The 27,429-nt window shown below is 49.0% G+C and overlaps 1 protein-coding gene across 4 annotated transcripts in view; it reads left to right on the top strand.

Moving 5' to 3' along the window:
- The window catches only part of OXNAD1 (oxidoreductase NAD binding domain containing 1), a 154,157-nt gene that overhangs the window by 107,451 nt on the left and 19,277 nt on the right, over positions 1-27,429 (top strand). For all 4 annotated transcript variants that reach the window (XM_078664466.1, XM_078664469.1, XM_078664468.1 and 1 more), the window contains exons 2-5: positions 2,291-2,439; positions 3,930-3,996; positions 18,233-18,339; positions 23,098-23,239. In XM_078664466.1, the coding sequence (XP_078520592.1) occupies positions 2,327-2,439; positions 3,930-3,996; positions 18,233-18,339; positions 23,098-23,239 (429 nt within the window). In that variant the 5' untranslated portion in view covers positions 2,291-2,326. The remainder of the gene's footprint in view (positions 1-2,290; positions 2,440-3,929; positions 3,997-18,232; positions 18,340-23,097; positions 23,240-27,429) is intronic.

The raw sequence follows: 27,429 nt of genomic DNA, 5'->3' as shown, positions 1-27,429 counted from the left end.
TCAGTTATAGGCCTGGCGCCCTTTGATGTCCGGACCCTCGCTCTTGGAGGTCGGGGGGTCTGGGATGAGGGAGCCCAGACACCCAGCAGGGGGGTGGAGCCAGCGCCCGAGGAGGTTGGGGGGTGCTCGGCACCTGGCGGGGGAGAGCCATCGACACTTCGTACTCCCATTGACCTGCCAAGTGGGCCGTTCACCTCCTGGGTGGAGGGTGGTGCCGGGATGTCGGGGCCTGGCCAGGCCCAGGGTTGGGGTCGGGCTGAGGCCGCACGGCCGCGTGGTGCCGTGTCCAAGATGGCGGCTGGGCCGGGCAATGGTGCTGACGGTGGCCCGGGCCCTGTCCTGCGGGGAGGGAGCGAGCCCTTCATGTGGCCTGTCCAACACGGAGGCTGGCTAATGATATGGACAGTGCAATGATTGCAGGTATCGGAGGCGGGCTAATGATATGGATCGTGCAATGATCGCAGGAATCGGAGGCTGGCTAATGATATGGACAGTGCAATGATTGCAGGTATCGGAGGTGGGCTAATGATATGGATTGTGCAATGATCGCAGGTAAGGGAGGTGGGCTAATGATATGGATCGTGCAATGATCGCAGGTAAGGGAGGTGGGCTAATGATATGGATCGTGCAATGATCGCAGGTATCGGAGGCGGGCTGATCTGGATCGTGCAATGATCGCAGGTATCGGAGGTGGGCTAATGATATCGATTGTGCAATGACCGCAGGTAAGGGAGGTGGGCTAATGATCTGGATCGTGCAACGATCGCAGGTATCGGAGGTGGGTTAATGATATGGATTGTGCAATGACCGCAGGTATCGGAGGTGGGCTAATGATATGGATTGTGCAATGATCGCAGGTAAGGGAGGTGGGCTAATGATATGGACGGTGCATTGATCACAGGTATCGGAGCTGGGCTAATGATATGGATCGTGCACTGATCGCAGGTATCGGAGGTGGACTAATGATATGGACGGTGCATTGATCACAGGTATCGGAGCTGGGCTAATGATATGGATCGTGCACTGATCGCAGGTAAGGGAGGTGGGCTAATGATATGGACGGTGCATTGATCACAGGTATCGGAGCTGGGCTAATGATATGGCTAGTGCAATGATCGCAGGTATCGGAGGTGGGCTAATGATATGGACAGTGCAATGATCGCAGGTAAGGGAGGTGGGCTAATGATATGGATCGTGCAAGGATCGCAGGAATCGGAGGCTGGCTAATGATATGGACAGTGCAATGATTGCAGGTATCGGAGGTGGGCTAATGATATGGATTGTGCAATGATCGCAGGTAAGGGAGGTGGGCTAATGATATGGATCGTGCAATGATCGCAGGTAAGGGAGGTGGGCTAATGATATGGATCGTGCAATGATCGCAGGTATCGGAGGCGGGCTGATCTGGATCGTGCAATGATCGCAGGTATCGGAGGTGGGCTAATGATATCGATTGTGCAATGACCGCAGGTAAGGGAGGTGGGCTAATGATCTGGATCGTGCAACGATCGCAGGTATCGGAGGTGGGCTAATGATATGGATTGTGCAATGACCGCAGGTATCGGAGGTGGGCTAATGATATGGACGGTGCATTGATCACAGGTATCGGAGCTGGGCTAATGATATGGATCGTGCACTGATCGCAGGTATCGGAGGTGGACTAATGATATGGACGGTGCATTGATCACAGGTATCGGAGCTGGGCTAATGATATGGATCGTGCACTGATCGCAGGTAAGGGAGGTGGGCTAATGATATGGACGGTGCATTGATCACAGGTATCGGAGCTGGGCTAATGATATGGCTAGTGCAATGATCGCAGGTATCGGAGGTGGGCTAATGATATGGATCGTGCAATGATCGCAGAGAAAGAGGTATTTAACAACAGGGGTTGTCCAAAGAAATGGGATGGAAAATGGGCCAAATTAAATGTATCAAGAGGTGATTTGTGTGTTTCCCCAGCGGAGGAAGTAAGTGGCCAATGACCTTGACTCGAATTAGGGTTGATAAGGATAATGTACTCCACTTGTATCGCTGTGCTCGATTGTTCTTGTATTACTGTCCTTTTTTAATGCTATATGACCTCGCAATGCACCGCACTGCACTGTCACCACTGTTTAATAAGAAGAATATATATATTTTTTTTAAATCGTAAACTCTACCATCTGTCCAGACGCGAAGCACTCTTTGGGAGCGGGTATTCTGCTGCTGTGTGCAAGGTCACACCGCGCGTCAGTGGCTGGCTGAATGTATGCCTGACCCCTCCTCTGATGTCTTGTTTTCTCTGCAGTGACCCCTGACCGGAGCCAGCCTGTGCCCGGGCACCATGACCCCCGCCGCCCTGGCCGCCTGTCGGGTCCTGATGAGAGGGGCTTCCGGAAGCTTCGCCCGCCTGCCCCCGGTGATGCCCTCGGCGCCGTGCCCCTCCTCCATGAATAGGTGGGTCCTGCCCCCCGGGCCGGTGACGTGTGGTGCCTAAAGTGATGCGCCGGCAGGTTTGCCTGCCAGGGACGGCAGGAGCCAGGGGGACCGGGGCTTCGAGGCAGGCAGAGCAGGGCAGGGTAGGTTATAGGATTCTTTTGGGAACCAGAGCTTCAGGGGAACCCCGTGGCTTCTGTTGGAGCCGAGGTCCAGGACTTTTGGGAGACCACGGACTTCGGGGGCTGCTGCGACATCTGTTGGGACCGAAATGCTTCTGTGAGACGGGCCTTTTGGATTTCTTGATTGCTATAGTGTTTTTGTGAGGGCTGGGGCCTTCTGGATTACTTTGGGGGTTTTGGGCGAAAGGCCCTTCTGGATTACTTTAGGGGTTGTGTGGGGGCTGGGGCCTTCTGGATTACTTTGGGGTTTTGGGGGAAAGGCCCTTCTGGATTACTTTAGGGGTTTGTGGGGGCTGGGCCTTCTGGATTACTTTAGGGGTTTGTGGGGGCTGGGCCTTCTGGATTACTTTAGGGGTTGTGTGGGGGCTGGGGCCTTCTGGATTACTTTAGGGGTTGTGTGGGGGCTGGGGCCTTCTGGATTACTTTGGGGGTTTGTGGGGGATGGGGCCTTCTGGATTACTTTGGGGTTTTGGGGGAAAGGCCCTTCTGGATTACTTTAGGGGTTGTGTGGGGGCTGGGGCCTTCTGGATTACTTTGGGGGTTTGTGGGGGCTGGGGCCTTCTGGATTACTTTGGGGGTTTGTGGGGGCTGGGGCCTTCTGGATTACTTTGGGGGTTTGTGGGGGCTGGGGCCTTCTGGATTACTTTGGGGGTTTGGAGGAGGCTTCTGGATTACTTTAGAGGTTTTGGGGGGCTGGGGCCTCTGGATTATCAAGGGAAGGAGCTCTGCTGTGGCTCTGAGGGAGGGGCTCTGTTGTGATCATGAGCTCTGGGGCAGGGGGGCTTCTTCCTGGACTGGGGGCTCCTGAATGACTTCTGCAGCCCCCGAGGACACCCCAGTGGTCCGGGCCGAGTGTGGACGCTTCAGTGACCCCTCGGATGTCGGGGAGGACTCTGCTGTTTTTCGGTACCTGGGGCGTCTAGGGGCCCCTGTGGTGTCTGTTTTGGGGGCCCTGGTGCTTCTTCGAGCTCCAGTGGCTTCTAGGGCCCCTGTGGGGTCTGTTTTGGGGTCCTGGTGCTTCTTCGGGCTCCGGGGTCTTCGAAGCAGGCCATATGAATGCTCTGGTCAGGACTGAGGCTTTGGGTGGGAACTCGGGGCTGTTTTGGGGACTCTGGGAGTTGTGTGGATAACGGGGATTTCTGGTCGCAGAACTAAAGGGCCCTCTGTGGCCCCAGAGCCTGGGCCCCTGTCATTAACCGAGGGCTGTCATGGCTGGTCACTGGGGCGGGTGGATCCAGGGGCCTTCACTTTGACCCGAGCCCCGGAGGGAAAGATCCGCTAGAAATGACCTTCGGTCCCAGTAACCTTTGCCCTTTCCATCTCCCACAGGAGAGCCATGACGTCGCAGAGGCAGACGGATCACCTGGAGCGGACGGCATCGACCTTCCGGCAGGAGGTGAGTGCGTTGGGCCCCTGGCCCCCGGGGGCCCCAGCCCATCCAGGGCGTTAAAAGTCCGTGTCTCCGACTCCGAGTGCAATCCTTTCCCACCGACCCCTCTCGGCGTTAAACATGGACCCCCCCTCTGCGTGCACTTAGGTGTAAATACCCCTACCCTTGGGCAGTGACTCCTCGGAGGGGTGCAGTGCGCTCCTGGAAGCCAGTCCTGTAGCGCCTAGAATACTAAAGGAGCTGGTGCGCTCACAGCGCCTACCTTCTCGAGCGCTTAGAGAGGGGGTGGGGAGGGAGGGAGGGAATTAGAGGTGGGGGGCGGGGAGGGGGAGCCTTGGGCAGTGACTCCTCGGAGGGGTGCAGTGCGCTCCTGGAAGCCAGCCCCTTAGTGCCTAGAATACTAAAGGAGCAGGTGCGCTCTTAGCGCCTTCCTTCTCTAGCGCTGAGGGGGGACAGCCTGGCTCCATGCGACCTGACCTCGGTGAGGGAGCCCCCGTTTCACGCTCTATCGCCCTCCCCCGAAGGCACCCCACACTTTGCTAGCACCTCTTAGCTCGCCGCTGGGAGGGGTGCAGCAGGTGCAGTGGCACCGGTGCGCAGGACTGCCAGGGACTCTCTGCACCCGGTCATTACTATCTTATAATTCCTTACGGGGGGCTGGTGGAGCCGTGTGCTTTGCTCGCTTGGACGAGGGTGTAGTATCCTCAGATTGGTGTGTATGTTCCTTTACTCCTCTGCATCCAGCTGCTCGTCCAGTGGGAGTGTTTCGGGTGGAATGTTAGTGTGAGTGGCATGGGTGGAGCGCCTGGTGGGAGTGTGTCAGTGGGAGATGGGCTGAGCCGCCAGGAGTCTGCTCCTGGGGGGGGCTGCTCGTTCCAGACCCCCGCTTCCTGTTAAACTTACCAATAAACCTACAACTTAACTCCGCCACGTCTACCTCGGCTACATTATTACCTGAACACGTGGACTAGCATACTACGGAGGGCTCACGGCCCAGTGCGCCGATGGTACACCAGTGAGGCGCCAACCAAGGGTGAATTAAGGGGCCGCGCCTTTTATACTTTATAAAATATTGAAAAGTCAGAAACTAATTAGAGACGGAATGGTTGAAAGAGCCGGGAAAGAAGCAGGTGTGAGAGAGGAAGGAGAGGACAGAAGGAAGGTAGACACGAAAGAGGCCATTTGGAGGGAAGCATATATATATATATATATATATATATATATATATATATATATATATATATATATATGTATATGTATATATATATGTATATATATATATATGTATATATGTTATAGTCTGGACTCCAAGTGTAATCCAGTTGTGTGATAAGTGAAAGAGTAGTGGGTAATGTATAGAAGTAGTTCTGGGTTGATCACTAACTAGAAAGGCCTAAATAAGCTATGCTGCCTTCACCTGTGTCTCGCGCTAACAACAACAACCCCCCTCCTCCCCTACCTGTACTTGTTCCTCCTCTCCCCTCCTCTCCCCTTCCGTCCATTCATGTCTCTCCGACGGCCTCATGCTTCACTATAACTTGTGAGACCTTTCGACACAACCTATAATTGTTTGTTTTTATTCTCTCCAGGTGCCTTTCTTCCAGGAGGTAGACACATTTTAACCTCTTTCACTTATCACCCAATTGGATTACCCTTGGAGTCCAGACTACAGGGGAAGTGACTCTTGTAGTACCAAGCGATAGCCAGCCCCAGTGACTAGTAGATGTATCTTGGGTCCTGATGAAAGGCCTAGATCCTTTTCGACAGTACGGGGCAAGAAACAGGTCGACCTTCCACACACCGGACACAATTCTTTAGACCGAAGCAAGTATAATCCCCCCATTCAGTCCACAACTCACTAGCCGATTTTTTAACACATAGCACAAGAACCCAGTGAATACAATTCCCTTTGGAGCCTCTTGTACCTATGTTTAGATCACATTCACTTCATTCCACTTCTACCCATGACACATGAGCCCCCTCATAACACCTATCGCTTCACTACGGCAAACAGAGAAGAACTCCGGCAAAGAGCCCCCTCGTGGAGCCCGTTGGGCATTGCAGCGCCGGCCCACCGAGGAGCTGCCCAATGATGAAGCAGGACACCCCTCGGGGTGTGTGCCGGCCCTTGCTCCTTATTGGCGCTATCCCACTGCTATTACGCACTCTCTCCAGCGCCTGGTTTACACACACTCCCCTTCTCCCTCTTCTCGTCTTCCCCTCCCCCATACGAACAGTACACTCCTTTGTTTTGCAGAATTGGTTGGAGCCTGTATACTGGACCTTCTATTGCCCCTGTCCCTCCTCGTGAGATTCATTCCTTCTAGAAATGCATATCTCTCACATGGAGGGGTTGTACAAGTCAATGTGTAGTGTAGCTCCTATTTTCCCAATAGGCTCTGCGCATTGGAATAGTACCTACAGCAGTAAAGGCCTAGGCCAGACGTTAACTAGGTCTACTACTGTCGATACTAGACTTAATTTTTGGGTTTGCCAGCTAAGCTCAGAGTTCGCTAGAAACTTTCTCGAATGTTCAAGGAAGGATTAACTCCCCTGATTAGACAAGAAGGGATTTAGTTTCTGACAACCATAGAACATGACAACTTTGCTCTCCCCTAATCAAGAGTCAATCTCAAGAGTCGTGTGAGCACAAGGCAATTATTTTACTCAGTCAGTACGTGCATTCTTAGTCTCATCAGAATGTAGAGAAAAGGAAGAGACGGGCGTGTTCAATAAAAAGGTGTTATTTATTGATCAGTCTCTTTTCTCATACACGAGAAATGGATCGATATTATTGCAATACTTATAGTTAAGTAAAGTGCATACATTAAAAGCAATAGTATAAAATAATACTGTAAAAACATTGATATGGTTTCTGAGCCATATGATGTTTTAAAATGATTAAAATATATTTACATACACATATACATTTGACTAAACGTACTCAACTGGTGTTTCTAAATACGCCTACCCCGTGTACCTGACCTAAGTCTAATGCGTGGGCGGGAATAGAAAGTTACAGTTTAAGTTAAGTTTGTTTTTGCCAAGTGAATAACTAAAGAATTCTCTGTGAGGGGTTATTCAGTTCTGTACCTGGAAGTTAGGATGAATGAGGAATGGTATCTCTTTCTCTGCTCTCGATATTCCAGGCTGCCTGCGAGGGCTGCCCAGAAGCGCCGGTGCTGGGTCTCTCGGCTTGAGATAGCAGCGCGTCTCTCAGCGCGTCAGGAAGGCGGGGCTGCTGCCAGCGGGGTCTGCTTCTGCTCTCGGCTTCGGCAAGTATGGTTGCTCCGTCTTGTCACCACGCGTGTGTTTGCATAGGGCAAGGTCGGCAATATTTATACCTTAAAGGTGCCGGGATTGACGTAAGGATGGACATAGGTACGTCAATAAAGATGTCATACGACTTGCTCGTTAGCACATTCTTTACTAAAGTTCTCTGTGAAATCAAAACAATGGCCGCACGGATTATCCAGGTTGTCATAGGTTTGATTTGTTATGAGAACGTCGTATGCCTTATCAGGGGCTGGAGGAATGTCGCTTGTCTAATTAGATCTCAAGCGTTATGACCTAATCAGATAACACGTTCCTGTGCCGTAGTGTGACTGCGTCAGATAACGGTATCTGCATCATGGGGGATTTCTTGCCTCATGGGCTGACTGTTAGTTAACTAGATAAGTTAGTTTAACCAGAATAGGGTCAGGAATAGGGGGATCGATTCAGAACCTATAGAAATACACGACACCCACTCCACGCTAACTATGGTCATATCTACTAATCTATGCATAGTATAACATAGTACAACATACTATAGAGTATAGTGTATACCTTACCACCCCAAAAATACATAAATGCATTTCGAAATTTTCAAATATACTGAAAAATTGCAGTCATATATATTGTATGCACTTAAGCTATGAATTAAATGCAAAAGTAAACACGCATTTTTATGCATTATTGCTTTTTGGTATATGAGTAGTACACATGAAATGGCTCTTAATATAGCTATACAGAAAGGAAAGTCGAGACCATTTCATCACATAATAAAATATTTGTGAACATACCAGCGGGCAGCTAAAGTCTATATAAAGTATCTAAAAATAGAAATCTTAGTTCTCTAGGAATAGTTTCTTACTTTAAGCAGAAGATCAGTGTCCCGGGAAAAAAATATATAGAAAAATATTTTAAGGGGCTTGCTGAAAAAAGTTGCTGTCCGTGAACTGGATTGTAATTGTTCATGTGACTTTATTTTTTAAAAGTTGAAGGCCGAATTCAGGGAACGCCGTGTGCGAGTTTACTCAAAAGTCTCTATTTCTGTTCCGGAGAGAACATCATATCATTCAGGCTTTCGAAAAAACTGTCAACAGCTTCATGGGAAAGTTCCACTAAGTCGGAAATAGGTGTAACCATGCATTCATGCGCATGATTGTCTGCATTGACATTCTGATTTGCATTGCTGACAGAAGGTCGTACCTGTTCGATGCTGCTTTCATCTTGAACTTCACTACCCTTCAATCGTAGTGGTGAAGATTCCAGGAATGCCGTCATCAGAATTGGCAGCCTTTGAGGGCAGCACAAAGCGTGAACCTTGGTAGGAACCAGCAGTGTATCTGCATCCACCGGCGCATCCGATTGTAGCGTCAGACAGGTGTCTAACACGCATTCTTCTCCGCATAGCAGACACCTTAGTACAGGTAAAACACACCTTTGCCACATTGGTCGAAATGATAGAAACCAAGTCATGTTTAGGTCTCTAAGCCGGGAGAGTCCCAGGATTTTTGATATCCGGTCCCGGTATCCAATGGCTAGGATCGTATCTTCCATTGTCGCGAGAGTTTGATCTGTGACATGGGTTGCCATAACGAAAAATAAGGACTAGGAATAGGATTCCTGCAATTAGTCCCAGGATCAGGGGAAGTCCGCCAAAAATCGAATGGACGAAATCTGGAAAAATACCCAGTATGCCTTTGAATGGTGTTAATGCCATCGAAAATACTGTCTTAAATACCTTTGAGACCCCAGTGGTATCAGAAATATTTAAGATTTCGCTCAGGATTTCCGCGAAATGTACGGGGGAATTGGTTGATAATAATGTATGTATCTCTGCAGTCGTCCTTGCGACTTGTAGATCATACGTTTCTTTTGATGACGTGAGCCTTGTAGGCGTCTGAAGAAGCACTGTTTTCATTCTGCTTAAAGTGTCTATTCGAATAGAAGTAATTTTCAAACTGGGCCATGCCCTCGCCTCCCTGTCTGGAAAGGAGCTGGGGAACAAAGAACGTCCACAGCACTTGACCTTCGCCGTCGTAGTGACGAGATAAGGAGTCCCGGGCATAAGACTACAACATCTGCGGTCTACAATAAGAATGTAACTCCCATTATAGAGTCTTTGAAAGAATGGTTCTATTTCAGTTGCAGGTGCGCCTTGCTGGTGACATGAAAGGTTGTATGAATTCCCTTCACAGGCTCCGTGCAAACTAATACCGTTACACAGAAGTGTGCCGCTTAGTGACATAGCACAATTGTTGCCACTAAGAAACACTTTCTGTCCTTTATTACTGACACATGGATGTGAATAGGGCAGGTTCCAAGTAGTTTTAAGGTACCCCTTTCCCAATTTCTCGTACATGCCAGCCTGTATATATTTTTGGCAGTATTGAAACCTGAAGGTTGAGATTGGAATATTTATGATTCCGTGGATTATCCATTCACTGACAGGTCGTTCTGACATTGTCAACGGTAATCTTTCTAGTTTTTCAATGCTCAAGATTGTATAATCAGCACCCTTCTGCGCCATACCGATTTGTCTATCAGTAAGGTTAAAGATTTGGAATAGTGACGTTGTGTTGATTAAACGCCAAGGCACATAGCCTGAACGCAGATTTTGTAACGTCCAGCCAAGCTGTACAATGGAACGCAATTGTGACTGACCATGTTGTAATAACAGTAAGTCTTGCGATAATATATCGATTGCTGAAGACACAATGCTGTCCAATGAAAATATTCTGGAGGACAGAGTCATTAACCCATTGTCCACTACAGAAAGTGATTTTTCCAAATTAATACGATCAATTTCACGTATTCTCTCTGCTGTTTCAATTTGAGTAACCTTCCAGGCCTCATTGTATGCTGCATATACAGAGGCTGCTATGAAACGCTTTTGACGCTGTTTGCGTGGTCCCAGTATGAAATCACGCAAGTCAGCACCATCAGTAAGTAAAGTTAGGTGTTGCTTAATTTCAGGCAGTGTGGAAGTTTGTAGCCATTGAAGGCATAATTTGCCCACACTGTAGGTTGTTATTATCCCTGGGTGATGTCTTTGGGGATATCTAGGGTCTGGCCTGGTCATTTTGAAACCTTGTGTTTTATTCAGGAATCTATCTTGACAGTTATTTGTATCTGTGGGCCAGATCAACCATTGTTTCCAATCAGGATGTGTTCTGTTTTGGTTAAGTATATGGTTTATGTCTATTTCTTCATCTGTATCAGAGCTATTGCTAAACATTGTTGGCTTTGGAATAGACGGGTTATTTAAATCTTTGATTTTGGCTAAGCCAAGACAGGTGGTTTGTTGAACAGTGTCATTTAAAAATATCATTTGTTCTGGGATCATGCAGGCTCTAAACAAAGCTTCTAAACCCTGTACTTGCCATTCTTTTGTACCCCAAACACTTTTCAAATCAACATTTTTGTCCCAATAATCAAATCCAAAAGTATTCATCTTTTCAAAGAATATATCTGAATATATCAATTTTGTGTTGGTTATCATGGTTTTCATCCCTGTCTTGTTTGACAATTTATAATAAAATGTTTCAGCATTACTAGTGTTAAAACCTTGAAAGTATGAATATTTGTCATAAACGGTTCTAGAGCTCCCTTTTGGAGGTGTAGCACAATGTTCCCATTGATTATAATTTAAAACATTTCTTGGTTGTGCAGATTTATGCAAAAAACTGTTACCATAATGGTTATAGCAATACATACTATCATAATTTGTAGAACCTTGCAAATAATCATGTTTTGTAAATTTAGCAGACATTACTAAGTCAGACATCATATTGTTTATACTTTCAAAGTCCCAATCATCAGCCAATGAGTTTGGTTTTGCAAAGTCACTCAAGGAGATCTTGATTTGGTGTGGATATTTCAGGATCTCGACCGGACCATAAATTTCATAGTCAGTGTTGTCCCAGGCTACCCCACCAGGTATTGGAATTGCTGTGAAGTTGGCTGAAGAAAGTTCTGAAGAAAGTTCTCTTTTCTCGACGTGTGAAGATGTGTGTGGTTTGAGGACCAAGTTGATGTTCTGACTTGCTGTGTCCATTTTAGCATATTTTCCCTCAATGAAGCGTCCCAAAGTAAATACCATGATGAGCCAAAGTATGAGGATAAATGCACCAAAACCCACCCAAAATTCAATCCATGGAGAAACCAGATATGTTTCTTTCAGTTGTTTCAAAAGTTCCTTAGCTTTGTCTTTAAAGGATTTTGATGATGGCTGTGTCTTTTGTTCGCTGAAACCTTCAGAGGAATCATCGAAGTTGATGAAGTAACCAGATGCAGTTCTGTCAATTGTTCCAATTGGTTCAGGATTTTTGTTTCTTGCATTTTCACTTGGAACTTCATTGTAGATTGGTGTGTCTCTGCTAAATGTTTTTATTTGGGTTTTCAGAGGTCTTAGTTCTATTGCATTGTTGCATAGTCCTTGTTGTTCTTCTGTAGGCGTTTCGAATGTGATGAGCCTCTTTGATAGGACCTCTGTACTGGTAGCAAACCTTGGTGTTCTGCTACTTATTGGGAGTCCACTTGGCCTACCGTTTGTTATCGGCCACATGTTGTGGTTTTACCAGGTCGATGGATACAACTCGGTTCTCCTTTTTTCCAGCAAGTGGCGGTAGTACAACTGATCTTGTCCCGTTGACAGACAAGACAGGAACTGCTTTTCTGTAAGAAGGCCCAAATTCCTTCTTTACCGCGATCTTCTCCCTGACTAGATCCCCGACTTTTGGAATCCAGACAGGTCTTGCTGGGACAGGTGGTGATTCTTCAGTGGTTGTTGGCTGTTGTTTCAATTGTATGTTGCTATGGTCTTTTCTTGTTTTGTTTAAGTCCTGCAAAATAGCCAAACGGTCTTTGACATCAAAGGTTTTTTCTATTACCACTTAAGTCTGACTATCAAGGTCAGAGATCAACATCCTAGTTCCGAATAGTAATTCGTACGGACTGAATCCCTTCAGAGAATTTCTTGGCAAGTTATTTAGACTACGTTGGACACTTATTAGATGTTTGACCCACCCAGCTCCCGAACCTAATATCCTTTCTATTATAGATTGCTTTCTGCCTTGGTTTTTTCTTTACACCGTCCCGTACCCTCAGGAAGGAAGTGAGAAGATTCCCGCTGGGCTGTGCTCATTTGGCCATGTTTCCCCCCCCCAGGCTGGATTGCCTGAGTGAATAAAAAAATGGTCGAACGTAGCATGCTCTTAGCGTATATGCCATTTAGACTCGCAAATCTTGTATAACAGTCCGGACGTCAGCCGAGTGCTGTGGATCTACATTATAAGTGGAAACTAGCCTGTATATGTTAATCGCAAGCCATTCTTTTTAGTGGTGATGTTATCTGCCTTGATACGACGAGGTATTAAACTTTTTCTCTCCCCACTGCGATTTCTGTTGCAGTTTGGGCAGTTTTTTACAAACATGGTATGATGTAGGCTCATGCCTGGCCACCAGTACCGTGATTGTAAATCTTCCAGAGAATCTTTCAGTTTATGGTGTCTGAGACCCTCACCCATATGTGCGTCTGCGATTAACAAGTGTCTCCTGTCCATGTTTGGAATCACTCTATCCCCCACTCCAGGGATTCGAGCAAAAGGGACGGAGTTTGCATCTATTATGTATGTATAATTGAGTGGATAGTTGATCGGTAACGCTGAGCAGTCGCCTTTTGATGACGTTTTCACTGCCAGCAATGTTTCGCCGTCAATGTATTTTAATGCACGCTTTTTTCGATCTACGGGAGCCAGTTTAGTGGCTGCCGCTGCGGCTGCTTCAGCCAATGAATTCCCTACAACGTGAACGCCATCACGCTGATGACTCAGTGAGTGAGTCACGTGAGTCTTTGGTAGTTCTTTTTTCAAAAGAGCTACTTGTTCCCAGAGCAGTCTCTGCTTTATTGGTGCATCTGTGTCATCTTTGTAACCGTTCTGAATCCATGTCTGCAAATCGCTGTTATATGATTTGACGCAGTAATATGAATCTGACACTATAAGTGTCGGGAATTCGCGATCCGCATTATCTAGCGCCATTTTCAATGCGATTATTTCAGTTTGTTGTTCTGAATTAGTTTCTACTGAGTGTGATTTTGTTAATAGAGGTTTTAATATACCTCCGCGCCACACTTCTTTTGTAATCTCACATGTGGGGTTGTATGCATGTTCTCCCCAAACGGAGGGTTGAGCATTTCCGTCTGTATAGATTACACAGGCGTAATGTCGTAGAGGCAGAATGTCGATTGGCAGAGGATACGTCTTTTCATATTTTAGATTTTTTAATTCTTCTAGTTCTCAAAAAATTGTCAACCAGGCTATACTTGATAATTCATATCCTTCGTATAGAACTTTTAGATGGGCAATTCTGGATTTTTTGAAGTTGAATTTGTAACCCTCTGCAGCGAACCCAAGTATTATGGTGTTCACTCTTTTCAAGTGAGTCTCCAAGTCATCATCTGTTAAGTAAATGTCATCGACATAAGATAATGCTTCATCATCATATAGTTGTAGTAATTCTGTTACTCTCGCTGAGAATACCCCCGGGCTGTTCTTGTACCCCTGGGCTAACCGACAGAATTGTTTTTGAGTGCCATTTACTGAGAATGCAGTTAAATATCTGCTCTCTGGTGCTATGTTTTGACAAAAGAATCCATTGGAGATGTCCAAGGTTGTTTTGTATTTTTTGCGCACTATGTTATTCATTAGTGCAGCACTGTGTGAGTTTTGCACTGCAAAAGTTTTGCAACATGTGTTAAGGTGTCGGTAATCCAAAACTAGACGGTATGAATTGTCTGGTTTGGAGACCGGAAACAAAGGATTGTTCATTTGTGAGGTGCAAGTTTCAATCACCCCCTGGTATTCTAGCTGGTCTAGTATTTCATTTACCTGTTTTTTAGCTTCTTGCTTAATTGGGTACTGCCTTTGTGCAGTTGGTTGTGATTTTAACTGGATTTTGTGAGGAGGAGAATCCTCATCCCATCCTACATGATTTTTATATAAAGCAGGTGCTAAGGCCACTGCCCACTTTCTAGCAAGTGTATATTTTTTATGAATCGGGATTTGATTCGAGAAGGCAGGCATAATTACTTCTTCGCCATGAGGGCACTCCCTGACAAACTCTGGTGGCCAGTCTTTCTCAGCTAGAAGGATGTCATAGCCCTTGGAGAGGTTATCCCAAAATAGTCCCCTTATTTTCCTAGTCTTATCTCCCTCTATACGTAATGTTATCTTGTATATCTTGTGGGGCTTGCTAACTCTGGTATCTGCAGTTTCCACTTGAAGGTATTCATTCGTGTCCACTGTCTCCAGATGATTCATAAGGACTTTGCGAGCTATGCTCACCTCTGCTGCGCTGTCTAGCATTGTCTGAGCCCACTCTCCGTTTTTCAGTTGTGTCCTCAGTATTCTCGGCATTGTTAACTACCTTGATACTGGCTACCTTCTTTTTTGGAAATTGTAATTTCTTTTTCAGTTGAGCAGGTTCCTTGTCTTTGGACTTGGCGTGCTCTTCTGATCGTCCTCTTCTTTCCGATTTCTGCGAGGAATTCTGAAAAGATTGAGAGGGACGTGTATCAATGTCTTGATATCTATCAGGTTTTTTAATATTATCCCTATTTCTAAGGTTATATCTATTCCCAGAGGGGTCACTCTGGGGTGACCTTTGTCTCGGGTTTGGAGATTTCTCTCTTCGCCTAGGAGACCTTCCTCTGGACTGGAATTTCTTTTCTTTAGGATTGGATTGTTTGTTTCCATCCCAGTTCTTTTTTGGTGAATTATTATTATTGTTAGAAAACATTTTTTCTGGACTTGTAGTCAGTTGCGGTTTTACTGGTATTCCACCTAGACTATCTCTGCCTAGTTCTTCATAGGATTTTTCTATGATTCTGGCAATTTCAGCTGGTTGGTCTGCTATATCTGTCTCTTTTAACCTCTGGCGGATCGCCACGTTCGCTGCTTCACCTTTTATGTTGGCTAGTAATATAGCCGAGACCTGCTTGAAGTCTTTCAGTAATTTCATACCAAGAGTTAAAGCAGGTTCTGGACCGTATTCATCTTGAATTTGTTTTAGCACATCTGGTATCACCGAAATGGATGGAACACCGTGCGTTTTTGTATAGATGGAAGCAAAGACTGTACCCCAAGTGTCACAGTCCTCTATGTGTGGTGCGATTCCCATTGGGAGACATATAGTCAGAATCCTATGTTTTTCTAATGGGGTGGTGTCAGGAAACACCGCCTCTATTTGGGTTATTTTCTGTGCCAACCAGAATGGTATTTGTTCCCGTTTAGCTGGAACTTTCCCTAGGCAGGATTGGATGTTCTGTGGTGTAATTTTATTTGTGTTCCCCTGGTGTGGGGTCAGCTGTGGTAGTTTAATCGCTGGCTGAATTGTTGAAGTCCGCATTACATACTGAACTAATTGTCTATGAATTTTTAGTAATTGTTTCAGCTGTGTTAATAATTCAGCTGCAGGCATCCTATCGATGTCTGGATGTGGTGTGTATCCGGCTAGGACCGGCCACGTTGCTCCTGGTCTTCCTAAAGGACCGAGCCTTGTAATGTGATTGTTATGTATTAGGGCGCCATCAAATAAGAGCAAATGCTCTTGGAATTTGAGTGGTACTTCCACCTCCTCGAAAGGAGTGTAAATGTCAGGAGGTTCCTCTACTTTGTAATAGTGGAAGTACTTTGTTACAGCATTTGCTGCTGGAAAATGTATCCATGTATAGTATACCTCTGTCTGCCGATATTCGTGTGCCTCAATTACGAATATGACTGTGCCACCTCTAGGTGTCAGTCCATTTTCTATAAGTTTTAAGGTTATAGATCTCCTTTTGGCGACCTGGATGAGTATTATATCCGGGTCTGCTGTTTGCATGGTAGCATCAGCATCTGCTATTTCAGTAGCTAATCTAATTGCTTCTCTTTCTTCATCACTGTCTCCCATTTTACAGACAGGATGGTATTATGTTTATTTGCAGATCAGGTTTCTTTATGGAAACAGAGATTAGATGCACAATATTTTGGAACTGTTTATCCTTCAACGTTGACTTGACCAAAAACCATACATAGGAGTTCCCTCCTGCGAGGTTTTGGAGGATATAACCTTTCACCCACTCCAGACGTCTTTGGAGTATTTGGGAAAAGGGGTCTGAGTGAGAAAGCACGACTGAGTTACTCTAAATGTCTTACGTTAGTTTTATCGCCCTTTCCAAACGCGTTGGGCGCCATGTAGTGTAGCTCCTATTTTCCCAATAGGCTCTGCGCATTGGAATAGTACCTACAGCAGTAAAGGCCTAGGCCAGACGTTAACTAGGTCTACTACTGTCGATACTAGACTTAATTTTTGGGTTTGCCAGCTAAGCTCAGAGTTCGCTAGAAACTTTCTCGAATGTTCAAGGAAGGATTAACTCCCCTGATTAGACAAGAAGGGATTTAGTTTCTGACAACCATAGAACATGACAACTTTGCTCTCCCCTAATCAAGAGTCAATCTCAAGAGTCGTGTGAGCACAAGGCAATTATTTTACTCAGTCAGTACGTGCATTCTTAGTCTCATCAGAATGTAGAGAAAAGGAAGAGACGGGCGTGTTCAATAAAAAGGTGTTATTTATTGATCAGTCTCTTTTCTCATACATGAGAAATGGATCGATATTATTGCAATACTTATAGTTAAGTAAAGTGCATACATTAAAAGCAATAGTATAAAATAATACTGTAAAAACATTGATATGGTTTCTGAGCCATATGATGTTTTAAAATGATTAAAATATATTTACATACACATATATATTTGACTAAACGCACTCAACTGGTGTTTCTAAATACGCCTACCCCGTGTACCTGACCTAAGTCTAATGCGTGGGCGGGAATAGAAAGTTACAGTTTAAGTTAAGTTTGTTTTTGCCAAGTGAATAACTAAAGAATTCTCTGTGAGGGGTTATTCAGTTCTGTACCTGGAAGTTAGGATGAATGAGGAATGGTATCTCTTTCTCTGCTCTCGATATTCCAGGCTGCCTGCGAGGGCTGCCCAGAAGCGCCGGTGCTGGGTCTCTCGGCTTGAGATAGCAGCGCGTCTCTCAGCACGTCAGGAAGGCGGGGCTGCTGCCAGCGGGGTCTGCTTCTGCTCTCGGCTTCGCAAGTATGGTTGCTCCGTCTTGTCACCACGCGTGTGTTTGCATAGGGCAAGGTCGGCAATATTTATACCTTAAAGGTGCCGGGATTGACGTAAGGATGGACATAGGTACGTCAATAAAGATGTCATACGACTTGCTCGTTAGCACATTCTTTACTAAAGTTCTCTGTGAAATCAAAACAATGGCCGCACGGATTATCCAGGTTGTCATAGGTTTGATTTGTTATGAGAACGTCGTATGCCTTATCAGGGGCTGGAGGAATGTCGCTTGTCTAATTAGATCTCAAGCGTTATGACCTAATCAGATAACACGTTCCTGTGCCGTAGTGTGACTGCGTCAGATAACGGTATCTGCATCATGGGGGATTTCTTGCCTCATGGGCTGACTGTTAGTTAACTAGATAGTTAGTTTAACCAGAATAGGGTCTGGAATAGGGGGATCGATTCAGAACCTATAGAAATACACGACAAATGTTTACCTCCATTGCATTGATATTGAGGTGTGAGGCTTCAGAGCTCCCATCGTGTGTGTGTGTGTGTGTGTGTGTCTGTCTGTCTGTCTGGCCATCCAGCCTACTTGAAAAGATGTGGTACTTCCTGACACTATAGGGTATGATGGGATCTTCTGCATCCGTTCAGGTTTTATGTCTAAGGACCTAATTTAATCTGAGCTTCACTGCCTAGCTCTGAATGTCGGGGACATCAGTTTCCTCTTCCTTTAATGGAGCAGAGAAAGTGGGCTCTTGCCAGTCACACGTTCAGGCAGGGCCAGGCTCTAACTCATGCTGCTGTCCCATCTTCTGTCTTTACAGCAGTGCTTTCTTCTTTCTCTGCAGGTTATTTCCCCGGCCAGAGTCTGTGGGGTGAGTGCTGAGTCCGAGACCGTGAAGAGCGTTCGTCTGGCTGTCGCCAACAAGGACTTCACCTTCAAGGCTGGGCAATGGTAAGATGGCTGGGCACTGTCTTCAGGAGGACAGTGCAGAAAGATGTGGATGCATACATTCCCAGCAGATGCTCGTATTCAAGGCTGTTTTGATGCCTGTACTGGGAAAGGTGCTGTAACATTTCAACCTACTGTCTCCAAATGGAATGAGGTTCCATCTTTCCCACACTCTGTCTACAGGCTGTTGCTATCCCGAGCCTCTAAGTATTCCCCTGACCCCATGGGAGGATGAATTCAATTTAAAATGCAACATGTCACTCTATCAACAATCCAATGTAACCAAGCTTCTTCTCCAAGGGATCCTCGTTAAATTAATGCTCCAAAACAGTGAATTGTCCAGCACACTTGAGGGACCCCGGAGAAATGAAACCTATATATAATTGTTTATATAGGTTTGTCGAATGTGTGGCTGTAGATGTATATTCTATGCATACTCGTTAGACTTAGATGTTTGCAGGTAGTTTTTCGAGTCACGGAGTGCTCTGTGAGTTCTCCCTTAGTGCACAATGCGCATGAGCAACGACTCCTAGTTAGATTGCCTTTCACATGAAGCACTGGGATGCCCCTGGGTAGCCATGCGCTATACAAGTGTGTATTCATTCATTCACTCATCTAACATTGAGTTCGACATGCTCTGAGGGGGATCGGAGTTTTCAGAGTGTTCTGTAAATTCCTTCGAGCCCCATGGACATACGTGACCCTGACGATTCAGAGAAGAAGTCCACGTATGTTGACTTCCATGGTGTTTCTTCAGTGGACACCCTCTGAAGACCGATCAGCAGTCCTCCTGCCCCTCCACCCTATGTCCCCACTTCCTTTGTAGGGACCGTGTGCCCTCCCATTGATTTTCGATGCGTAAGGAAGAGGCTTTGGTGGTATTGCAAAATACACCAACAGTTGTCCTCTGAGATCCCCCAACATCTTCGGCAAACTGGATCCCTTCGGTGTGACGTAGGTGAACAGGCTGGTCCTTTCAGAATTTCTACAACCCAGGCCACATCCAGTCCCGAGACACTCTCCTCAAGTGCCTCCGAGCACGAAAAGAAAGAGGACATCAAGCCAGCACTGAAGAACAGCAATCCACAAACGAAGACCACGCCCAGGATTGTAAGTTTGTCACTTTACTTCAAACCCTCACCCCAGAGTTCTCGTGCCAAGTCAACGCACCGCTCAAGCGGGAGTCTGCATCGAGCCCCAAGCACAGACATAAGAGCCTGCTGCCTTCTGGGCCTCCACTGCCCTCGGGTTCCAGTCTGCGTCAAGAGGAGGATTCAGAACTGAAGAAAGATCCACCCGGGGCGTTGACCCTCACCAGCTGCCAAGCCCTCAAGGGTTCCAAAGAGCCTCACCTGCATCTGAAGCTGGTGCCAAAGGCACCACAGAAGCCTGTCCGACAGCCCTCCTCCACTCCAAAGGCCCCGTCGACGTTGAAAGCATTGCTGACCGCTGGATCCAAGAAATCCTGCAGAGATTCCAAGAAGAGCTCAATAACGACGGGCATAAACGCCTCTTCATCCATCCCATCACCAGGGAAATCTCTGCAAAACCACCTCCACTGAAGTCAACAGAGACTCCACCTCACAAATGGAGGCTTACCTTCGAGGAAGAATTCATCTCGGAGGCCTCCTCAGAAGCGGCACTGAAGAGACATTTAGACCAGGACACTAATCCACACCCTCTGTTCTACCTCCGTCTCCAGCACCCACCTCCTCCACCCCTGCCACCACCTCCACCCCTCAACTTCCATGCTCGCATATATACACTCTGCCTCCACTAGTGTAACTTGAGGGATCCCCATTCACTTTTTCTGATCCAGGCAGTCCCACCAACTCTACTGATCCTTATGACCAGCCCTTAGATCTGGGGCGCACAAACGACCACTTTGACGACCCAGAACTGGAACACTTCCCTCTAAAGGCACCCGCGCCCGACGTTACCACGGCCTACCCTGAGGTCATCCGGTGGACTGCCACCTTCCACAAAGCGGACGTGCATGTTGTCAGCGAGGTAGAAGACTTCCTTGTAGGGATGCTCTCAACTCAGAGTTTTTGGTGCAGTTTCTCCAGATGCCGAAGGGCACGCTTAAATCCACCCCGACCTTGAAGGAGCCAGTAAAGGTGAGGGTAGTAACACCCAGGGCGGAGAAGAAGTTCAAGCCCTCGTCCAGCGACTCTATTTACATCAAGGGCCAGGTCCCCCGATTCCCTAGTGGTTCCTACTGCCAGCAGAAGGACCTCTGCTCAAGCTGCAGGTGAAGTCCCATCACCTGAGAAGGAGAACAAAAAAGACCGGTGCAGTGGGCAAGAGGGTGGTGGTAAAGGCAGTAACCCACTTGCGTATAGATAAGTCTGCCAGGCATCTCTCCCTCTACGACAGGTCCCAGTGGGAAGAGATACAAAAGCTTATAAAGTACCTTCCTTAGGAATTTAGGAAAAAAGGTGGAGGAATTAGTGTCCAAGGACAAGCCTATCTTGAACAGCAAAATGTGTTGTGACCCCAATGCCGCTCATTGTGGCATTAATACTGGCTTTCTTCTCAGATGTCATGCCTGGCTCCGAAACTCGCTTTTTAATCTGGGGTACAGCAGCAACTCTTCAACCTCCTATTTGATGCGAAAGACCTCTACGGGTCGCAGGTTGATGACATGCTGGAGAAAATCAAGAAGGACACAGAGGATGCAAAATCTGTGGGTGCCCTACAAACTTCAGCTGCCAGGGGCTGCTTTAACCCCTTGGACGTGGGGGGTAATTCCCCCGCTGTGCTGGGGGCGGGGGGGTGCCCACAGCGCCCCGGTGCTCATGACGAGCTCAGCTCGTCATGCAGCACGGTGGTGCTGAGCTCGTCATGACCACGCCCGTTTCTTTAGAACGCTCAGCACAGCAGGGGAATTATCCCCGCGTGTGAGCGCCGGGCGGCTCATGACGAGCTCAGCTCGTCATAAGCACAGCGCAACCGTGGCTCATGACGAGCTGAGCTCGTCATGACCATGGGAGGGGTTCCGAAACAACAGCTCAGGGGAGGAGCCATGCCGACTTTTCCCCGATCAGTCACAGTCTTACCATAGACATGAGCAGTCCTTTCACCGGCAGCCCGGAAGGGGTTACACCAAGGGCGCCTACAGAGGTAATAAAGGATAGGGGTGGCTACTGTCAAGGGGATTCCATCTCCAGCCAGTGATTTGCCCCGCTTCCTTCTGATTGCACGTCCCCTGTCAGGGGAGATACAAGATTTCTTCTCGCACTGGGAGGAAATCGGATCATATTAGTGGGTTTTGGTGGCGATTCACCACGGCTAATCCCTACCCCTCACAACATCCCACTCCGCGCACACATCCTCCGCAGAGAACATTTGTACTTCCTAGAGCAAGTGCTCCATCAGAAAGGGGCAATGGAGAGAGCTCCTTTTCTATGCCAGTGTGTTCCTGAGGAGGAAATTCTGAGTGCCAATGTGTTGAGTAACAGTAAACCTGTGTTATTGGCACCAAGATACCCCTAGACTTGAACGTGTGTTGCACAAACACACATTATGTTGGGTTATGTAAATACTTGGAGTGTAGCAGCAGTTCAGTGTGAGTTGACAGAGTGCAGTTGCAAGTGTGTGTTGGGTGCTTCAGGCTGGAAGATGCAGAAGCCATTGATGTCCATGTGCTTGGGGGGAGGTGTGGTGTTCTGAGCTGCAGGCATCTCACACTAACATTTCTCTACCGAACATGAGTGGGGCGTTGATTATGGCTGGAAGGAGGAAGTGTGGGCGCGTAAAGCTGCATGTGATGGTGAGTTCTGAGTGATGTGTTGTTGTACATGTGGCTTTCCTTGTTAGAAGGGTTCTGGGCTGAGCTCTTCCTGTAGCAGTGGAGTGCACATAATACATGTTGGGGTGTGTTTGTGTTGAAAGGTATGTCTACAGTCCAGGGTGCCTGAGTCGCCTCGTCTTTGGTGGAGAGCTGGTGATGTAAGCAGGAGGGACCAATCATTGCAGGTCAGGGGTAAGAATGATGTAAGTAAGTGTGCATGTTTGTTGGTTTGTGTTTACTTGTTGTGTTTCCTGCGGCACTTGTACCCTGGATGGAACTCTGCACCTTTTTTCATGGTTTTCTGTCTGTGGGACAAAGTGCTTGTTATTTAGTGAGAATGAAATCTTGACCTTCGAAGCCATCCAGTGTATGTGACATGAAGCCCAGCTTCAGTCCTCTTTGGTTGCCTTGGGTTGCGTATGTTGTGCATAGCCGGCAGGTTGTTTGTGCCACTTTGCGTCACAGTGGGTGCCCTGCATTCAGTTCAAGTAGAAAAGCCAGCGGCTTGCTGTGCGCCTCTTTGTCCTTGGCCATTCGTTCATTGTAAAACATTTGTTAACTGGAAGTTGTGTTTTCAGAGCTCTTGGGAGTCCATTTTTCATACCCGAGCAGCTCCTACAGTGCAGGTTAGTTCTTCCAATTCTAGTGGTTCTAATGTTGAATATTTTAATGGGGTGAAGAGGACAAAAGGCCATCTGAGTTATAAAAAAAAACCCTCTGTCTTGTGTGGTCCCTGTCAGAGAGGGTCTTGCATTCCCTAACTACCCCAGTGACTCCTTGGTGGGGACTGTCTCTCCTGTGGACCCCTTGTCGCCCTTGCACTGGTGCTCTACACTCCAGAGTGTCCCTGTTTCTCTTGGAGGGCTCCCCTCATTCCATCGCCTCGCCTCTCACTCACAAGAGCTGGTCGTCACTCAAATGCTTGCACTTCTCATAGAGTGAATGTTTGTTTTGTTTTCCTGTAGGATAGACTTGTTCATTCCTGGTGTCCCAAAAGTGGGCGGATTTTCCATTTGCTCCAGCCCGGGGATGCTGAAGAGAGAAGGGGTGCTGGAGCTTGCAGTAAAGTATAGCGTGCACCCCCCAGCGCATTGGATACACACGCAGGTAATAATAAAAATGGCGCCGATTCTGCCCCTGAGCCACAGATGAAGTGCATCTGTCCCCCCTGCACTATCAGCAGAGCCTCTGTCTCTTGTGGGTGCTGCTTCTAGGGTGTTTACCCCTGTTACTCCTGACTTCAGTGTGTCTGCCCCGCTACGCCTCTGACCAGACTGTCTGCCCCTCCTCACCCCCCATGCACCCGACTGTTGTATCTGACCACTCTGAGCCCTGCAAGGCAGTGCGCATGCCCCATCTGAGTCTACCCAGCAGCACCTCTGTCCTCTCCAAGCCCTCACTGCTGTACATCTGCACCTTTAGGGGCATGTTTAGATGCTCCTGCCTCCTCTGTCACCTGATCTTGTCAGGGGTGCCTACCCCTCCAGGAACTGACAAGAGTGTATCCACCTCTGGGCCCTGCTGCAGCGCGTCAGCCACATCTGGGGCCTGACCACAGAGTACCTGCCCTCTCATGCCCCTAACCACAGTGTGTCTGCTGCCTGTGGCTGGAGTACCGGCACCCTCTGGCCCTTGACTAGTGTCTGCCTCCTGTCCCCTGATTAGAGTATCTGCCCACCTCCAGGCTCTGAATGCAGCACGTCTGCTCCATCCAGGGCTTGACTGCAGTGTGTCTGCTCCCTCAAACCTCTGACTGCAGCGCGTCTGCTCCCTCAAACCACCTGATTGCAGCGCGTCTGCTCCCTCAAACCTCTGACTGCAGCGCGTCTGCTCCCTCAAACCCCCTGACTGCAGCCCGTCTGCTCCCTCAAACCTCTGACTGCAGCGCGTCTGCTCCCTCAAACCCCCTGAGTGCAGTGTGTCTGCTCCCTCAAACCTCTGACTGCAGAACGTCTGCTCCCTCAAACCCCCTGACTGCAGCACGTCTGCTCCCTCAAACCCCCTGACTGCAGTGTGTCTGCTCCCTCAAACCCCCTGACTGCAGTGTGTCTGCTCCCTCAAACCCCCTGACTGCAGTGTGTCTGCTCCCTCAAACCTATGACCGCAGTGTTTCTGCCCCCCCACCACCCTCAACCTCCTGGGCCCTGATAGAACATCTTCTCCTTCTGACACTGTCTACGGTGTCGGCTTCCTCAAACCCCTGTCTCCAGTGCAACTTCCCCTCTGGTCCCTGACTGCCGTGCAACTGCTCCTTCAAACCTGAGAGCAGCACTTCTGCTGCCTCTAACCCCTGTTTCCAGTGCCTCCCCCCCCCCCCTTCTGGACCCTGACTGCAGTGCGTCTGCTCCCTCAAACCTCTGACTGCAGAACGTCTGCTCCCTCAAACCTCTGACTGCAGAACGTCTGCTCCCTCAAACCTCTGACTGCAGCACGTCTGCTCCCTCAAACCCCCTGACTGCAGTGTGTCTGCTCCCTCAAACCTATGACAGCAGTGTGTCTGCTCCCTCAAACCCCCTGACTGCAGTGTCTCTGCTCCCTCAAACCACCTGACTGCAGCGCGTCGGCTCTCTCAAACCGCTGACTGCAGTGTGTCTGCCCCCCCACCACCCTCAACCTACTGGGCCCTGATAGAACATCTTCTCCATCTGACACTGTCTATGGTGTCTGCTTCCTCAAACCCCTGTCTCCAGTGCAACTTCCCCTCTGGTCCCTGACCACCTCACTGCAGCGCGTCTGCTCCCTCAAGCCCCTGACTGTAGTGTATCTGCTCCCTCAAGCCCCTGACTGTAGTGTGTCTGCTCCCTCAAACCTCTGACTGCAGTGCGCCTGCTCCCTCAAACCACCTGACTGCATGTCTGCTCCCTCAAATCACCTGACTGCAGCACATCTGCTCCCTCAAACCCCCTGACTGCAGCGCGTCTGCTCCCTCAAACCCCCTGACTGCAGCGCGTCTGCTCCCTCAAACCCCCTGACTGCAGCGCGTCTGCTCCCTCAAACCCCCTGACTGCAGCGCGTCTGCTCCCTCAAACCCCCTGACTGCAGCGCGTCTGCTCCCTCAAACCCCCTGACTGCAGCGCGTCTGCTCCCTCAAACCCCCTGACTGCAGCGCGTCTGCTCCCTCAAACCACCTGACTACAGCGCGTCTGCTCCCTCAAACCCCCTGACTGCAGCGCGTCTGCTCCCTCAAACCTCTGACTGCAGTGCGTCTGCTCCCTCAAACCACCTGACTGCAGCACGTCTGCTCCCTCAAACCCCCTGACTGCTTCGCGTCTGCTCCCTCAAACCCCCTGACTGCTTCGCGTCTGCTCCCTCAAACCCCCTGACTGCTTCGCGTCTGCTCCCTCAAACCCCCTGACTGCAGCGCGTCGGCTCTCTCAAACCTCTGACTGCAGTGTGTCTGCCCCCCCCCCCCCCACCACCCTCAACCTCCTGGGCCCTGATAGAACATCTTCTCCATCTGACACTGTCTAGGGTGACGGCTTCCTCAAACCCCTGTCTCCAGTGCAACTTCCCCTCTGGTCCCTGACCACCTCACTGCAGCGCGTCTGCTCCCTCAAGCCCCTGACTGTAGTGTGTCTACCCCCCCTTCCCGGGCCCTAATAGAGTATCTGCTCTTTTGACTCCTGTCTAGAGTGTCTGCTTCCTCAAACCCCTGACTGCATTGTGTCTGCCCCCCCACAACCTCCTGGCCGCTGATGGAACACCTGCACCTTCTGACACTGACTAGGAAGTCTGCTTCCTCAAACCCCTGTCGCCAGTGCATCTCCCCCCTCTGGCCCCTGACTGCAGTGCAGATGCTCCCTCAAACCCCTGACTGCAGTGTGTCTGCTTCCTCAAACCCCTGTCTCCGGTGCATCACCCCCCTCTGGTCCCTGACTGCATGGTGTGTGCTCCCTCAAACCTCTGACTGCAGCGCGTCTGCTCCCTCAAACCTCTGACTGCAGCGCGTCTGCTCCCTCAAACCTCTGACTGCAGCGCGTCTGCTCCCTCAAACCCCCTGACTGCAGCACGTCTGCTCCCTCAAACCTCTGACTGCAGCGCGTCTGCTCCCTCAAACCTCTGACTGCAGTGCGTCTGCTCCCTCAAACCTCTGAATGCAGCGTGTCTGCTCCCTCAAACCACCTCACTGCAGCACGTCGGCTCCCTCAAACCTCTGACTGCAGTGTGTCTGGCCCCCCACCACCCTCAACCTCCTGGGCCCTGATAGAACATCTTCTCCTTCTGACACTGTCTAGGGTGTCTGCTTCCTCAAACCCCTGTCTCCAGTGCCTCTCCACCCCCCCTTCTGGTCCCTGACTGCAGTGCGTCTGCTCCCTCGAACCTCTGACTGCAGTGCATCTGCTGGCTCAAATCCCTGACTGCAGCGCATCTGCTCCCTCAAACCCCTGACTGCGGCGCATCTGCTCCCTCAAACCCCTGACTGCGGCGCGTCTGCTGCCTCAAACCCCTGACTGCAGTGCGTCTGCTGTCTCAAACCCCTGACTGCAGTGCATCTGCTCCCTCAAACCCCTGACTGCAGTGCGCCTGCTCCCTCAAACCCCTGACTGCAGTGCGCCTGCTCCCTGAAACCCCTGACTGTAGTGCGTCTGCTCCCTCAAACCCCTGACTGCAGCACATCTGCTCCCTCAGACCACCGCACTGCAGCGCGTCTGCTCCCTCAAACCCCTGACTGCAGTGCGCCTGCTGCCTCAAACCCCTGACTGTAGTGGATCTGCTGCCTCAAACCCCTGACTGTAGTGGATCTGCTCCCTCAAACCCCTGACTGTAGTGGATCTGCTCCCTCAAACCCCTGACTGTAGTTGATCTGCTCCCTCAAACCCCTGACTGCAGTACATCTGCTCCCTCAAACCCCTGACTGCAGTGCATCTGCTCCCTCAAACCCCTGACTGCAGTGCATCTGCTCCCTCAAACCCCTGACTGCAGTGCGTCTGCTCCCTCAAACCCCTGACTGCGTCTGCTCCCTCAAACCCCTGACTGCAGTGCGCCTCCTCCCTCAAACCCCTGACTGCAGTGCGCCTGCTCCCTCAAACCCCTGACTGCGTCTGCTGCCTCAAACCCCTGACTGCATTGCGCCTGCTCCCTCAAACCCCTGACTGCATTGCGCCTGCTCCCTCAAACCCCTGACTGCAGTGCGCCTGCTCCCTCAAATCCCTGACTGCGCCTGCTCCCTCAAATCCCTGACTGCAGTGCGCCTGCTCCCTCAAATCCCTGACTGCAGTGCGCCTGCTCCGTCAAACCCCTGACTGCAGTGCGCCTGCTCCCTCAAACCCCTGACTGCAGTGCATCTTCTCCCTCAA

Source organism: Lissotriton helveticus, chromosome 10, assembly GCF_964261635.1.
Source record: "Lissotriton helveticus chromosome 10, aLisHel1.1, whole genome shotgun sequence".
NCBI classification, from domain to species: Eukaryota; Metazoa; Chordata; class Amphibia; order Caudata; family Salamandridae; genus Lissotriton; species Lissotriton helveticus.
Note: the sequence above shows the minus strand (reverse complement) of the source record. Positions and strands in the feature narration are given on the sequence as shown.